The sequence below is a fragment of the Dicentrarchus labrax genome, unplaced genomic scaffold (assembly GCF_905237075.1).
Source record: "Dicentrarchus labrax unplaced genomic scaffold, dlabrax2021, whole genome shotgun sequence".
In the NCBI taxonomy this organism is placed as follows: Eukaryota; Metazoa; Chordata; class Actinopteri; family Moronidae; genus Dicentrarchus; species Dicentrarchus labrax.
This window is the reverse complement of record NW_026136701.1, coordinates 7162649-7179047: the sequence shown is the minus strand read 5'-3', so window position 1 is coordinate 7179047 and position 16399 is coordinate 7162649. Positions and strand designations below refer to the sequence as shown.

The window sequence follows — 16399 nt, the reverse complement described above, 5'->3', positions numbered from 1 at the left end:
AGTGCAAACATACAAAGCCAAGCAGTTGTGCGTTTATGTCAACATTTTATTTATTTAACCAACACTTTCTTTCACATCATTTTACAAAAAGACATACAATTGAACATTGAACCCATGGAGGCAAGTAAGCCTCAATGTATGCCTCTAATATACATTTATGGATAAACAGCAATTACACAATTCAGGGCAGTTCCCTTGACTGAGAGCCAAACAGACAGAAACCAGCAAGCAACTGGAGGAAAGAGAGCAGCATATTTACATGAGTCAGTTTGACCTTTTTTGTTTTTTTCCAAAGGAGAATCGTCTGTACAGTCGAGATAATAAACTCACAAAACAAGTCTAAAAACATCTCCAGTGCTACTTTTATGTATGTGTTACATATGAGCATTCAAAAACACCCTGAACATCCACTTTATTGTTGACTGTTTAATACCAACAATCGTGGAAGCTGGAAGGGGAGTGAAGAAAAACAAAACAGGAGGGATGAATGGAGGAGTTTAATCTTCCAGGGTGTAGTTGGGGTTGACGACCAGAACAACTTCTTCGTCTGTGCTCGCTGACTCTGAGCCCTTCAGCCCCGCCTGGGACAGCTCGATGAGGATGTGATCCTGGGGGAAACAGAAACACGTCAGTTGTTTCCGAACTTGCGTTAAAATGACTCTTTGTCTGCTGGTTTACAATCAGTGCTAGTATTGTTGCAGAGGGTGGACTCACATAATGCACCAGCCTGTGGAGGACCTTCTCTATCAGACCCTTCCTGTTGACCAGCTCCTCCTCGGGAGTCGATCTCTGACTCGATCTCCTTCAGATACCAGTTCACCACTGCACTTTTCTTCAGCTCCTCCTCTTCCTCAGCTGCAACACAGGTATCAGTCAAAGGTTAGATTGGATGATACAAGAATAAGACATTCTTTTGAGTAGTCTGAAGGGGGGCATCTCTTACCCTCCTCTGCCCTACGCAAATGCAGGACCAGCAAGTTGGAGATGCGTCTGTACTCGGGGAAGGAGAGGCGGAGAGACGGTTTGGGATGGCTACCAGACTCAGTGTGGCCGTTCACACCGTTGCCGTGGCCGTTAATTCCATTGACGTGCCCGTTAATGCCATTAACAGGGCCGTTTACGCCGTTCACTCCGTTAGGGACGGCGTTTCCTGCAAAGGCGAGTTTGCATTAGATGAAACCTCACGATGCATTTACATGGATAAACATGCAACATTAAGTTAATGTGTACATCTGTCACCAAGACAGTGTGTTTGTATGCGTCAGTACCATCCTCCTCCTGCGGCTCCTCCTCTTCCAATTCGTCCTCCTGTTCTAGGTTGATGTCGGGCGTCTCCACTCTGATGATGGATTTGTTCAGGAGACGGAAGGCTTCCTTCACATGCTTGGGCTGCACCTGAAGACATACAGAGAAAGGCAAAGGTCAACACTCTGTATCACGTAATGTTGCTTGGGAGTAGTTAAGGATTTTCATGTTTTTGACACTCACCTCATCACAGCAGTGCATGCGCGCCATGCCCTCTGAAAGGCGGATCATGCTCTCCAGCTGTCGCACCGTTATTCTCCAGGCAGACTTAGACACGCCTCCGGAGCCGTCACGCTGACGCAGACGCTTGTACTGCTCCACAATGAACTCTTCAGATTCGCTCGAGATCTACAGGTACAACAAAATGTGCGACGATTAATACAAATCACAAGAGCCAAAACTGTAGTATACGACACAATCAGTGCAGGCAGACACGCACCTTAGGTTTGAACTGCCTGGCAAAGAGCAGGTATCTGCGGATCTCATCCAGAGAGTACAGTCTGTCCACTGATTCCTCTATGCGGGTGTGCAGGTCCACAATGCGTCTGGCGATGGCGTAGTCCGTCACCTGCAATACACACAGATGCACATACAGCATTAGAGACAAGCCAGATACAAGTTTCAGAATCCCTGTAGGGCAATCAGGATTATTATAGCATCAGATAAGAGGATGCAAGACAACAAATGAGTCAACGTAATGGACACATGCTTAACTTAAAAATGATAATAATCTAAAGTTTATTTAATAATCAGTGCAGGAGTATGCTGCGTACCTCATTACAGTCGTCCACCAGGATGAAGAAGAGGTCGAAGCGGCTCATGATGGGGGCAGTCAGGTTGACGTTCTGCTTCAGGCTCTTGCTGCGGTCGTAGCGCCCACCGACAGGGTTGGCGGCCGCCAGAATGGATGTGCGAGCGTTCAGGGTGGCCTGGAGGTGACAGAGGTAAAGTCTGGTTAATCTACTGCAGAGAGGACTGAAAGGCCTCTTGGGTAAAATCTTGGCTTATGACATCTTAAAAGCAAGTTGTAAACTGTTGTATTGGATTTGTACATCATGCTGAAGAAATGTGTCCTTCATGGACAATAAAAGTGTCTCTCTAGACTAAAATTTACTGGAAAACAAGATTTTTTCGCATCTTTCATTTTTAGTTTTTACCACACAAGAGTAAATTAATTTCTAACATCATGATAACACTGAGTCCTGATTTTCAGAATGTGTAATATTCCAGTGTTGAGTTTATGCTGATCTGGCTGATCGATTCATTACCTTGACTCCAGCCTTGGTGATGCTGATGGTCTGCTGCTCCATGGCTTCATGGATGGCCACCTGGTCCTTGAGGTCCATCTTATCAAACTCGTCAATGCAGCACACGCCCTGTAGGGGAAACACTGCCATCAATACGTCTGAATACACTTCATAATGTCCCTCGCTGCCCTTTGTGACTCCCAACACTCACGTTGTCAGCCAACATCAGAGCTCCGGCCTCGATGACAAACTCATGGGACTCTTCGTCTCTGACCACGGCTGCCGTCAGACCTGCAGCGCTGCTGGCCTTTCCGCTGGTGTACACAGCTCTGGGGCTGAACTCCTCCACGTGCCTGTACAGACACACACACAAAAAATGACAGATGCTGTCAGTCAATACATTCGATGGATAAAAATGTAGCTCCTGTAGTTAAGTAGTTGCTGGAAATGTGTCTGCTGTGTTGTGTTACATACTTGAGGAACTGGCTCTTGGCGGTACTGGGGTCTCCGACGATGCAGACGTTGACGTCTCCTCTCAGCGAGGTTCTCTCCATGGTCGTCTTGGGAACGCCTCCGAACAGCATCAGCAGGATGCCGCGCTTCACTTCATCATTGCCTGCACAACAACAGTCACCATTTAACTGAAAATCCTCAGCTCTAACACCCTCGGACTAAGCTGTCTGACAGAAAACGTTCAGCGATGGTTCAGGCACTGACCGTGGATGGTGGGGAAGAGGCTGGTGCACAGGTTGTGGTACAGATTTTTGTCTTGGCTCATCTCAAACACTTTCTCCCACTCTTTCTCTGTCATCTGGCTCTTGATGCTTTCTGCAGTCTGCTCCTCCTCCCGCAGCTCCTTACCGCCAAACTACAACAAGAGGAAACACACATTTCTAACTAAACACCAGCAGCTTTTTTTTGTTTCTTCTGTTCGAGTGGGTATTAGCTTCTGTGAGTGTCTCTTACTCGTGGGTTGGTTGGGGCCACGTTGCAGGCCAGGAAGGCCAGTCTGTATGAAAGCTCTCTGACTCCCAGAGCCTTCAGCCCTCTCAAACCCTCAGACTCAAAGCCCTGGGGTCCTCCGGCTACACGGGTACTGGTCTCTGCTCGCACACCTGTACAGGAAAACCAACACAGATAGTCGTGAGGTGCCAAAAAAAACTAAAACAATTTATTGAAGTACTTTCTTTTCTCAATTGGTGACAATTGGGATCAGAACCATACCAGGAGTGCGGAGCTGGGACACATCCGGCACGACAATGAGGGTCCCGGTGAAGTCACAGCGGTCTCCGGCCTGAGCCGTCTCCACAGCCTCGGCCCTCAGGACGACCTCCAGGGAGCGTGGGATTGAACCACGAGGCAGTTCCGCCTGCGTCTCCTGGATACGGACCTGAGCACACACAGTTAAGACTCAATCAGACACCTCAGGACTTAAAGCTGTCATCAGTACCCCTGTGTCCTATGTTCGCAGGGATACACACACCCTCTTGCATTTACCTTCTGGAAGTCGATGAACTTGGATTTGTGTGTGTCCAGGTGGAAGCGGGCACGATTGCTGCAGACGGGGTTCCTGCAGATGGTTGGTGGGGAGTATTTGAACTGCTGAGGGACGTCTTTGATCACTGCCTGGCAGTCCATGCACAGGAAGGTGCCACTCACCTGTTACCATAAAGGAGTATTTGTAATGAGCAGGCTATAACAGACAAGCTCAACATTACTACGTTTATGCATCACAGCTTTGATTTTGCACAGTTCACACCACTGACTATCTTTGTGCATGTGTTGACTGCAGGACATCTTACCAGTTCAGGGTGTACTGGGTGTGTCCTCACCACCTGACCACTGATCCTCACCAGGGTGCCAATACGCATGGATGACAGCTCACGGATCCTAGATTACACACACACACACACACACACACACACACACACACACACACACACACACACGAAAAGGGTTTTATATATTGCTCTAGATTCACTCATGTAACAGATAGATCAAGTTTTAGATTTGAAAGTAAAATTATAGCAACAATTTCTACTAGAACAGCTACAGTATGTCAAATCACACTATATTATATCGTATCCCAACAAAGCAATATGGAATTAACTGAAAACAAAGTGCGTGCACAGTTATTCACACCATACCCAGCACTTAAAATGTAGGTCTGTCATGCGTCTTACTTGTGTCTGGTGGGCAGATCCTCAAGGGCAACGTAGAACTCTTTGTTTAGAGGAACATTCCCATGATCCCGAGCAAAGTTGCGCACTGCCCGGCAAAGGAAGGGGTAAACTCTGAAAACACAATCCTTCATGTTAGTCAAGAGCTGCCTCTGCATGGCTGTTAATGCAGTTAGTATAATATGTATATGTGTGTGTGTGTGTGTGTGTGTGTGTGTGTGTGTACTCATATCAGAACACCAGGTTTACAGGTGAGACCAAACTACAGCATTACAACATTGTGATGAAGGATCAAAGTGAGGCTACAAGGCGACAGACAGGTTAGCTCACCTGTAGTACTCCTCCTGGATGGTGGTGGCCAGCTCCTGGTTGAAGCCCTCCAGGTCTGTGAAGCTCACCAGCAGGGTGTTCCTCTCAGGCCTGATCAGCTCCTCGGCCTCCCGGACATACTTCACCTCCCCATCGCTGGTCTGAAACCTGCACACGGAGACAGACAAATAATGAAATATATGTATATATACATAAACCCCGGCTGCTCACAGTTACTGGTAAATATATTTTTAATGTATCGTGAGATCGACTCGTGCACAGCCCGTTTCGGCCGACAACAATACATTAGAGCATGTTGCTGAATGACTTACTCCTCCAAGAAAGCCTGAAATAACTTCTGGCATTTTTCCGCCAACTCGTCCTTCACCATCTCCCCGGCATTCTCCGCGGTTGCTGTGGCAACATCCATCCTGATACACCGTCAAACTGCAATCAAACACTCAGAAACTCGTACAATCCGTACCGCAGCTCTCCGGACACACACCGACAGCACGCTCACAGTCCCGACAACAGAGCAACAGTTTCGCGCGAAAAGAGAGACATGTGATCTTTGGCGCGCCGCTTTCGACCAATCGATGATGGCAGGCTAGGGTTCTCTGTCTTGTAGCCAATCAGGAGCCACTGACGCAGAGTCCCTCTGACTTTTCCCGCGGCACGTTTCCTGTTCAAACCAATAAAGTTCAAGGAGAAAAAATGGTGAAGACAAGAAAAAAAAAAAAGTTCTCATTTGTCCTTTGTTTGTGTGTGCGCGTGTCTGTCGAACATTTGGGCATTATATTAATTTGACATAAGGTCGATGTAACAGTTTAGCAAAAAGCCCGTGTACATCCAGTCAATTACTTTAACAGTGTATTATACATTATTATCACGGTACATTGTTTTATTACATTTATACATTATTACTATGACACTTGCTGGTGGGGTGAATATTAACCCTGTATTATGGCTGACGCAGGGTTAACACCAGTATCATGAGTCTTATAATCAACATGTACAAATAGTTAGTTTGATTATGACATATAACAGTAACATCAGTATTATTCATGTGTGTTTGTGCCACAATTGAAACGTAGTGTTGCAGTTCCTCACTGTGAACACTGGAGGGCAGTGAACACATGAATCTAAATACACATCAACAGTTAACTCAGAGACACAACGCTTCCCTCATCTTTCATGTAAACAATCAGTTTACAGAATTAATATTTACAGAGAATTTGTTATTATTCTCACCAAGGAATGTGGATTGTTATTTTTTCACTGTGACTGCAAGAGAGCAATAAATAGCATGTTGTCATATCTGCCTTTAGGATGTTAAGTCCAGAGCAGAAAAACCTTTAATTAAAACACTCTGTGATAATATGTTAATTACCAATACTGATGTGTCAGTGGTTACTTGTAATAATTACACCAATAATGAGTTGTAGATCTTGATATTAAGCGATTTTATCAATACCAAAGCCTTGTCAGCACAAATGTAATGTGTTGTTGTGGTTCTGCACTCAGACCACTGCAGGGCAGCACACACTAGTGTTACTAATGTCAACAGACACAACATACAAACACTAATAGTCCACTACTGTGTTGATTAATGCAGCATTCAACTGTGTTGAATCTGTGTGTGTGTGTGTGTGTGTGTGTGTGTGTGTGTGTGTGTGTGTGTGTGTGTGTGTGTGTGTGTGTTTGTTTTGATTTTTCCCATTGCCCTATATTTATACCCATCAGCCAGAATTAAAGTTAGTTAAAATACTATTACAGACATCTGGATGGTAAAGAATAAGTCATTCATGTCTGTTACAATGAATTATAATGATCAAAAGTACCGACTTTGAGAACAAAAGAATTAAAAAACACAGTCATTTTCTCTGCTATCAGTGTGTTCATATGTTTCAACATTATATATACAGTCAGTGGTTGCAACATACTAGGGCCTATTTGCTGTTAGGAAACTTATATTTAGCATATTTTGAAAAAATATAACACACTGAAGATACATTATGTGCAGCTGAGAGATAATGTGCTGTAGAAGAGGCCTGAGACATTTCTACAATGTTAGCTTGTATTAACTTGTCATTGTTGCATTCCTGAGTCCAAGCTGACCACAGCAGCTGTCCTGTATGAACACACAGCAGTTCCCATGCCTTTAGGGACAGAACGTTTCATACTCAAAAGATAGCATTTGGTAGTAGTATCACTTCAAGAGTTACTATTAACTGTATTCTTGTGTGGTCTGTCAGTCTGTCTGTCTCTTACAGTAGGAGTAAGCCGAGCTGTTGTTTGTCTGAAAATAATTTCTTGGTATTCTTCATAATTTTCCATGTAACTTACTGCATGACAACTAGACCCACGAACCACTGAGCACATAGTGTAGTGGCTTTGAATGACCACTGGAGGAGGCTGCTTGTCAATCAGGCCACAGAAATGCACTGTGGTAATACACTGGTGGTTATAACCAAACTACCTGCTATAATCAGGGCCATTTGTACATCACAACACTCATTTATGTGCTCAATGAAGAAGGTCTAAATATATATAACATTTCTTCTGGATTTTATTGTGAAATATAAAGTCTGTCTTTGTTGTATACATTTATTGTTTATTATATTTATGTAGAACATATTTATTTATGTACAAATGATGTGTACACACTGTAATTATTTGTTCATGCATGTTTGTTCATCATTAAATATGATTATATTACATTATCTGTATATACACCAGCTGTGGATGCTACATAAGACGAGTTATAATTGTTGACAAACACATCAATAAACATCATTGTGTATTATTATTATTATATAAGTGTCTATATACTGTTGAGGGGAGTTCTAGTAAAGTGAAAGACGCAGTTGGCAGCCATAGTTTTTAGGGCAGATGTCAGTGCCTTGCTCAAGGGCAATGGCAGGAGGATTTCTAACACGTATGTGGGGGAACATCCAAACACAAAACATCTGCAGTCCATCTCTGCAAGGCTCTGTCCCAGGACCATCTGTGACCAACCAACACTGATTTCTACACTATTATTCTATTAATTCCTATTTCTGTTCCCACATCATTCTCACGTCTCCACCTGCTGAGGTCAATACAAACACTCCTGGCAGGCTATTGGATTCACCTGTCACATTGTATTAATCCACCAGGAACAAAGCAGGAAGTTATTGCAGGCCATTTGGATGCTGCCCAGTCTTTCTCTCCCTCTTTATTTCTCCTATTGTCTTGACCTCTGGTTTTCCCACGATTGTTCAGCAGCAGGAAACTCACCCTGTCTGAATATGAGGGAACCTGACCATCTGTAGGCACACACACACACACACACACACACACACACACACACACACACACACACACACACGTACACACCAAACCCCTAACATGCTCGCATATGCACCACAGGGACATCAACTTTTTTATATAACCTCTGTAGTAAGCATAAAAGTACCTCAAAAATGTATTTATGTACATTTATGTAGTGCCATCACTGCTGTTACTATTAGTAATAACACAAGCAGACACACAGATCAGGTACACAGCAAACACAGACTGTAGTAACACTCTCACATGTATTGTTGCGTAATTGTGCAGTAGGCAAGAAACCAGCTTATTCACAGAGAGGAAAGCTTTGATGGTGTCAGATTTGTGGTAAAACAGGTGAAAAGCCCGACGCTGGAAAAAAACAGCTGCACGAGCAGCAGGATATGAAAGACAAGAGGGCAGAGATGGTTTTAAAAGAGTTGTTTCCTGGTGTATTTGTGTTCACATGGTGACACATTTTCATTGTTTGGTGGTGTACTCCTTCACACTGGACTTGACACGAAACAGTGACTCTAAGGTTTAAAGATCCGGTGTGTAGGATTTAATTGCTTCTTGTGGGCCTCAACCCCGGTTTCGTGTGTGCAGGAGATACTGAAGTGACCGTGAAAACGAACACAAAAAGCCCGTTGTAGAGCCACTGGCTGGTTTGTCCATCCCGGGCTACTGTACAAACATGGCTTTTCGACATGGTGGACTCCGTAGAAGAGGACCCGTTCCCCTGTAGATAAAAACAGCTCATTCTTCTCAAAAACACAAGAATTCTTATTTTCAGGTGATTATACACTGATAACTGAATATTATATTCCATTTCTGTCAATGGATCCTCCTAAATGTTACACACTGGACCTTTAGCTGCTCACTTTCAAGTTTATGGGTGTTCACATTCATACAGAGATACAGCCATGTTAGCAGCTCTGTGTTTCGTTTTTAGTATTACCTTGAGATCAATGCTTATGCTTACATGCTCACAATATCGATGGTAAAATGTGTGATGCTAAGCCGGTATAATGTTTAACATGTTCACCAACGTGTTATCATGCTAATATTTGCTAATTAGCACTAAACACGAAGTGCAGTTGAGGTTGATGGGAATGTTATTAGTTTTGCATTAACAGAACAAAACATGAATGTGCGTCACAAATTTCAGTGCAATTCATCCAACAGTTTGTTCACATTTGTTCATTTCAGTATCCGAATCAGAAATACTTTATTTATCCCCAGGGGGGGAATTTGTTTGTTACAGTTGTTCTACTCACACAATGTTAAATAATAGAAATAATACTTATATTGCAATATCACCATATATAAAATAGGAATGTATGCATAGGTGTATATATATAGAAATATACAGTGGGTACGGAAAGTATTCAGACCCCTTTAAATTTTTCACTCTTTGTTTCATTGCAGCCATTTGCTAAAATCAAAAAAGTTCATTTTATTTCTCATTAATGTACACTCAGCACCCCATCTTGACAGAAAAAAACAAATGTAGACATTTTTACAAATTTATTAAAAAAGAAAAACTGAAACATCCCCATAGCCGGATGCTGCCACCACCATGTTTCACTGTTGGGATTGTATTGGGCAGGTGATGAGCAGTGCCTGGTTTTCTCCACACATACCGCTTAGAATTAACGCCAAAAAGTTCAATCTTGGTCTCATCAGACCAGAGAATCTTATTTCTCATAGTCTGGGAGTCCTTCATGTGTTTTCTGGTAAACTCTATGCGGGCTTTCATATGTCTTGCACTGAGGAGAGGCTTCTGTCGGGCCACTCTGCCATAAAGCCCAGACTGGTGCAGGGCTGCAGTGATAGTTGACTTTGTGGAACTTTCTCCCATCTCCCTACTGCATCTCTGGAGCTCAGCCACAGTGATCTTTGGGTTCTTCTTTACCTCTCTCACCAAGGCTCTTCTCCCACGATTGCTCAGTTTGGCTGGACGGCCAGGTGTAGGAAGAGTTCTGGTCGTCCCAAACTTCTTCCATTTAAGGATTATGGAGGCCACTGTGCTCTTAGGAACCTTGAGTGCTGCAGAAATTCTTTTGTAACCTTGGCCAGATCTGTGCCTTGCCACAATTCTGTCTCTGAACTCCTTGGGCAGTTCCTTCGACCTCATGATTCTCATTTGCTCTGACATGCACTGTGAGCTGTAAGGTCTTATATAGACAGGTGTGTGCCTTTCCTAATCAAGTCCAATCAGTTTAATTAAACACATCTGGACTCCAATGAAGGAGCAGAACCATCTCAAGGAGGATCAGAAGAAATGGACAGCATGTGAGTTAAATATGAGTGTCACAGCAAAGGGTCTGAATACTTATGACCATGTGATATTTCAGTTTTTCTTTTTTAATAAATTTGCAAAAATTTCTACATTTCTGTTTTTTTCTGTCAAGATGGGGTGCTGAGTGTACATTAATGAGAAATAAAATGAACTTTTTTGACTTTAGCAAATGGCTGCAATGAAACAAAGAGTGAAAATTTTAAAGGGGTCTGAATACTTTCCGTACCCACTGTAATAAGAGAATATGTACCTTAAAACAATTAATTAATCTTGAATAGTCTAGTCTTTTCCCAATAATTATTTAAAAATGACTTTTTGGTGCTGGGAAGGACAAGGCTGAGGGTTATATAATTGAGACTAAAAACTCATCATGATCAGGGTCATGATATTATTATATTTGTATCATTCATAGGAGCGAACAGCATCCTGTCTTTTTACAGATCTACTGTCTGTTTGCACTTCACCCTTGTACCTGGTCATTCATGGTGTCCTTCACTGTGTTTCCTTCATGTTGTTAAACTGATTTATTTTGTAGCAGCACTCTGTGTTGGTGAGTGCAGAACTGCTTCAGTGTTTGATTGTTTTAGCTGCTTGTTTTTCCTAAAATGAGCTGCAGGAAGTCTTTCCTGTTTTGAATGCACTATGAATAGACACGAAGTGTGTGTTTGTGTGTATGTGTGTGAAGGGGAGAGAGAGCGAGAGAGAGAGACAGGGAGAGACAGATCTCTTCACTCAAGGGAGAGGCGTCATTCAGGGCAATAGCTTCTCTCCATTAATGACCTTGCAGTATGGGACCTCCTGGAGCAGTACTGTCAGAACTGGGCCCTGGTAGTCTTTAATAAATCTAGAATCATGACCTTCCAAAAGAAGCCCAGATCTCAGGTAACCCCCATCTAGACCACAGCCTATATTATCATTAGCTGGGGCTCAAAATCAGTGTGTCAGGTAACTTTGGTCTGGCAGTGAATGAACACTTACATTTTGGTTACATCTTAAAATGAGCCCCCAAGACACACTGAGAGTTCAGGCACTACAAACCCAAGAGCTGGACCCCCAAAAGAGTCCCTTCTGTCAGATGGTCTTGAGGCTTACTGATCAAATAACACCCAATAATGTTCAACCTCAGACCAGCACTGAGTTCCAACCGCTAATCAGGGTAAACCAAATTAACAAAAGATACTTATGTGGAATACACACACACACACACACACACACACACACACACACACACACACACACACACACACACACACACACACACACACACACACACACATCAGAGACAGATCCTGACCAAACACAGACCACAGTCTAGACACAGAGAAAGGGTGACAGAAAGTCCTGGCTACCAAGAAAAGAAAGAGTCTGTGGTCACTGCACGACAGGTGAGGTTGAGAAAGAGATGCACCTTCTCTTAAAAAATCAGATTGGAGTACTTTAATAAATGTAATACAACAATTCCTGACTTTAGAGAGTCAAGTGACAATGATAACCAATAGATTCTATTAGGAGAGGGGACATGCAGCAAATATAGCTGCACAATATGTGACTGCAGGGACAGACATTAGAATAATATTACTGAATGTGACACTTCAATACCTTGTTGTACATATAGAACACACACACACACACACACACACACACACACACACACACACACACACATTTCTGTTTATTGGTATTTTTTTCTTTTTCTTTATCTACTTATTGTATTGTATTTAATTAATATTATTTGTATTACATGTATTCTTTATGGCCTGTTTTCTTTGTATTTATCTATTAATTTGTGTTTGTTGTTTTCAAATTATTAATGCCTTGACATATGAGAGAGAGAAATTGAGAGAGAGAGAGCTAGAGAAAGAAGGAGAGAGAGAGACAGATAGTGAGAGATGGAGAGACAGATAGTGAGAGATGGAGAGACAGATAGTGAGAGATAAAGAGACAGACAGAGAATCAGATAAAAAGAGAGGGAGCGGACCAAATCTCAGTATAAGTAATACGAACAATGTCTTTCTACACTGTGAATGTACTGATTCTACACACATTCTGTATATAAAGTCACACAAGCAGAGGACAGGATGCAGTTACAGTGATGAACACAGTTACTCACACAGAGTCAACCCTTCATTGTAGTGTTGACTTACTATATTCTTCCTTCACGTCTCTCTCACAACTCTCCTCTTCATTCTCCTCCTCTTCGCTCCAGGAAACAGGACACAGTAAACTTCCAGCTTCTGTTTCTCTCACTTCCAAGTGGCAGTAGGCATGTGGGAAGCACTTTGTGTTTGTGTGTGTGCATGCATTAAAGTACTGGAAAAATGGACTTCTTGACCCCTTCATGCTCCCTTCTCTCTCACGTAGAAGAAGCAAACTGTTTATATCATCAACATAAATCTAACCTCCACCTGACAAGCACTGACACAAACACATCCACAAACACACTCATGCGTGTGACTCAGATACACCTGGCTATCACACGTCACATTTTTAAAAGCACAGTTTCATTTCTCAACAGAACCGTGAAATGCTCCGGATCAGTGGATACAGAAGGCAGATGGCTGAGTGATCATGAATCAATACAGAGGGACACAAGCTGATGATAATAAAGATTAGGAGAGCGCACCCCGCAATGCCGACCGATTTCAACACTTTTTCCAAACAATCTTTATCTGTAACCCACCATCCCACACCCAACGAGAAGTAAAATGCAACTATGTCCAAAAACAGTCATTATTTACAGCCTTGCACAATAGCTGGCAGCTTGTCAGCTGACAATTAAAGCATGTATGAGACCACATAGATTTGATTCAGGCTTGTTCCTATTCCACCTTTCCTGTCCATTTCTAATGTGTTTTCTGTGATAAAGCTGTAATGCCTTGATCTTCATCTGCCATCTCATTAGCCTGTCTGGAGGACTCTGAATTATTTGGGTCTTAATGATATCTGTGTCGCCCATTAGCTGTGGTTGACTGATTAAACTACAAGGCAGGAATTCACACTGTTTCACACAGGAAGAAAGAAACAAGAAGAGAAGGCATTGGCACAAATGTGGGTATATTTTATATTTTATTACATTAAATTTACAACAAGCACAGCAGCACTGAAAACAAATCTAATAACAGTATTTACAAGAGAAACCCAACGGTGAGGGAGAAGACAAGTCATGGGCCAGCAGACTGTGTCCTTATTTTCTCAGATACTTTATGTAAGTGTCCTTACACACACACACACAGAAATACACAGTATATACACATTTTTACAACACAAGCGAACACTAGCTGGAATGTAAACTGGAGGACTCGGACTCTGTGGTCGTAGAGGCCCCGGGGCGTCTTCGTGGTAGAATCTTTAAACTTGAGGCCCGGCTCAGCGTGAGGGCTCTGCGGGCCGAACTCTTGAACCCAGCCCCCAGGAAGGCGTACAGCAGCGGGTTCAGGCAGCAGTGAGCAAATGCCATGGGCTCAGCCACCGCCAGCCACACGCGCAGGACGTTCTCTAGGCTGCAGCTGCGGGGCAGGACCTCCAGGCGCAGCAGAGCATCCACAGAGATGCCCGCTCCGTAGGGCAGCCAGCACACGAAGAAGCAGAGAACCAACGCAATGGTGGTCCTTACCGCACGCCGCTTCTGCCTCTGGCCTCCCAGAGGGCCTCGGGTCAGCCTGGTGACAATGACGCAATAGCACACCAGGAGGACCAGGCCTGGGATCACCAGACCCACCAGGACCAGCTGGAGGTGGAAGACTGCAACCCAGAGAGGAGCATTGGCTACTGGGTAGAATCGCTGGCACAGAGTGGCCCCTTCTCCTCCTTCCTGAGTCCGAGCAAATATCAAGTCAGGCACTGCCAGGAGGCCAGCAGGCAGCCAGGCACCTGCAGGGAGAGAAGAAGATAAAAAGAAGTAAGGGACTGTGGGAGTGAGAGGTAAGAAAGAAGAAGAGTGAATGGTTGCATCAGCAGAAATCAGTCTATTCGACACTCACCCACATAAACCAGTCTGTGTGCCAGCAGCTGCCTCAGCCCACCGGTGTTAGTGTCCGTGGCTCGGACCACTGCCAGGTAGCGGTCCAGGCTGATGAATGCCAGGATGAGCACGCTGCCGTACAGGTTGACGGTGTAGATAACGTGCACACCGATGCAGGTGGCTGCTCCGAAGCGCCAGTCAGATAGGGCTGCCTCCGCTGCCCAGAACGGTAGCGCCAGGACAAAGAGGAGATCAGCAGCTGACAGGTGGAGGCGGTATCGGTCGGTGAGGCTGCACTTTGACCTGTGGACAAACACAAGAGAGGAAATTCAATCATTAAGACACACAGAGATTCACTGGAAGCTAATAAACCACCAATAACTTCACACATGCTCTCACCTGCGTTGGCAGCCCAGCACTATGACGACAAGGCCGTTTCCGGTGATGCCCAGAGTGAAGATGAGCGTGAAGACCACAGGCAAGAACACCTGCTGCAGGTCAGCAGTCATTATGTGCGCCACATCACAAGGCTCCTCAAGATCGACCCCCAGGTCACCAGAACCAGAACCTGATCCTGTGTCATTGTAGTCGTTGTCAAAGACGATATGCTGCAGACAGATGGTAGATGATGATGATGATGATTAAGGGCACAGAGCGAGGAAGGATAGGAAAAAGCAACATCCTAAACACAGATTAAGAATTGCGACTACACATCACAAACAACCTTACCTCATAGTATGACATGATGGAGGCAGTCCCCTCTCCTTTCTCAGCAGAGTGAAGTTGAGGTTTCGGTCTACAGGGGTTATATAGTTGTGTTCATGCTCCTCCTCCAAACACTCCAACACATCTGTGTTCCTGCTGAAACGTTTTTCCTGTTTTCGAGGTGTCAGGTGCTGATAGTGGTTCTATCACAGGATACCGTGTTGTGTGTGTGTGTGCACTGCTTGAATTGTTTTGGCCTGAGACCTCTGGTTTGTGATTATCAGATCTTTAGGCAATAGGAAAGGCTGCCGATGAGAAACAGACAATGTAAAGTGTGTGTGTGAAAATATCTCTTCAGACTCCAGGCTCCATTAGCAGGAGTTTCAGCTCTCACTGGGGTGTGAACATACTTGTTGTATTTGCGTCAGTCTTATATGATCCATGCAAGCCGATGTATGCATGAACCCGCATGAGGGGGGGGACACAGAGACACAGGCGGAGGACAAGGAACGTGGTATTCTGTAGGTGAATGGGAGATGATTATCTGCTCTGAACTGGCAACGCTGTAAGACTCTCTCTGATCTTTCACTGTCAGTGAACCATGAGTGTGTGTTTGATATTAGTGTGTCGCCATCCTGAGAGCAGAATAACAGCAATGCCTTAACATCAGTGCGAGCAGGAGCACATCCCTCTGGAGACTCCCATTATGGAGTGTGAACCTGGAGTTTGGTAGTGTTTAACAGAATACATTAATCAATTGACAAATTTAAAAGAATTATTTAAAAATGAAAGAGGATTCAATATGCGAGTTCATAATAATTTCCTCATTTTGTCTTTAAATTAACACATTATTGAATTTTTTACTTTTAAATTCCATTTTAATTTACAGATGTGTCTACCAAATTCCATTTACAGTTTCCTTTTCATGGCCGTTTTAATTTAATAATGTGTTAAGCAGCACAGAGCAACAGCTAGAGCTCTAATTGGCCAGTTGCTATGTGTCGGCAGGAGTCTGGCCAATCAGAGCTCTAGCTGTAGTTAATGTTCAGGTACTACACTGCTTACTTCCAAATGAAGTGTG

At 43.8% G+C, this 16399-nt stretch overlaps 2 protein-coding genes across 2 annotated transcripts; both read right to left on the bottom strand.

Moving 5' to 3' along the window:
• Positions 1 to 25: 25 nt before the first annotated feature.
• LOC127370463 (zygotic DNA replication licensing factor mcm6-B-like) lies at positions 26 to 5588 on the bottom strand. Its single transcript, XM_051412546.1, is given in 19 exon segments — positions 26 to 608; positions 715 to 777; positions 779 to 855; positions 944 to 1150; positions 1269 to 1395; positions 1489 to 1653; positions 1745 to 1873; positions 2079 to 2234; positions 2574 to 2681; positions 2764 to 2905; positions 3027 to 3168; positions 3270 to 3420; positions 3519 to 3667; positions 3777 to 3942; positions 4050 to 4211; positions 4355 to 4442; positions 4736 to 4846; positions 5063 to 5209; positions 5374 to 5588. Coding segments are annotated over 19 exon segments (2499 nt in total). The 5' UTR covers positions 5472 to 5588; the 3' UTR covers positions 26 to 497.
• Positions 5589 to 13699: 8111 nt separating this feature from the next.
• On the bottom strand, positions 13700 to 15742 carry LOC127368670 (C-X-C chemokine receptor type 4-like). Its single transcript, XM_051409730.1, has 4 exons — positions 15343 to 15742; positions 15013 to 15221; positions 14633 to 14916; positions 13700 to 14522 (listed from the first exon to the last, which is right to left on the bottom strand). Exons 1-4 carry the CDS (start codon positions 15355 to 15357, stop codon positions 13927 to 13929), a joined length of 1104 nt encoding a protein of 367 aa, XP_051265690.1. The 5' UTR covers positions 15358 to 15742; the 3' UTR covers positions 13700 to 13926.
• Positions 15743 to 16399: the final 657 nt, after the last annotated feature.

Coding starts and splice junctions, on each gene's coding strand:
- LOC127368670 (XM_051409730.1), bottom strand. Junction 14,917..15,012: donor GTGCTGGGCTGCCAACGCAG/GTGAGAGCATGT, acceptor GTTTGTCCACAG/GTCAAAGTGCAGCCTCACCG. Junction 14,523..14,632: donor ACACAGACTGGTTTATGTGG/GTGAGTGTCGAA, acceptor CTCTCCCTGCAG/GTGCCTGGCTGCCTGCTGGC.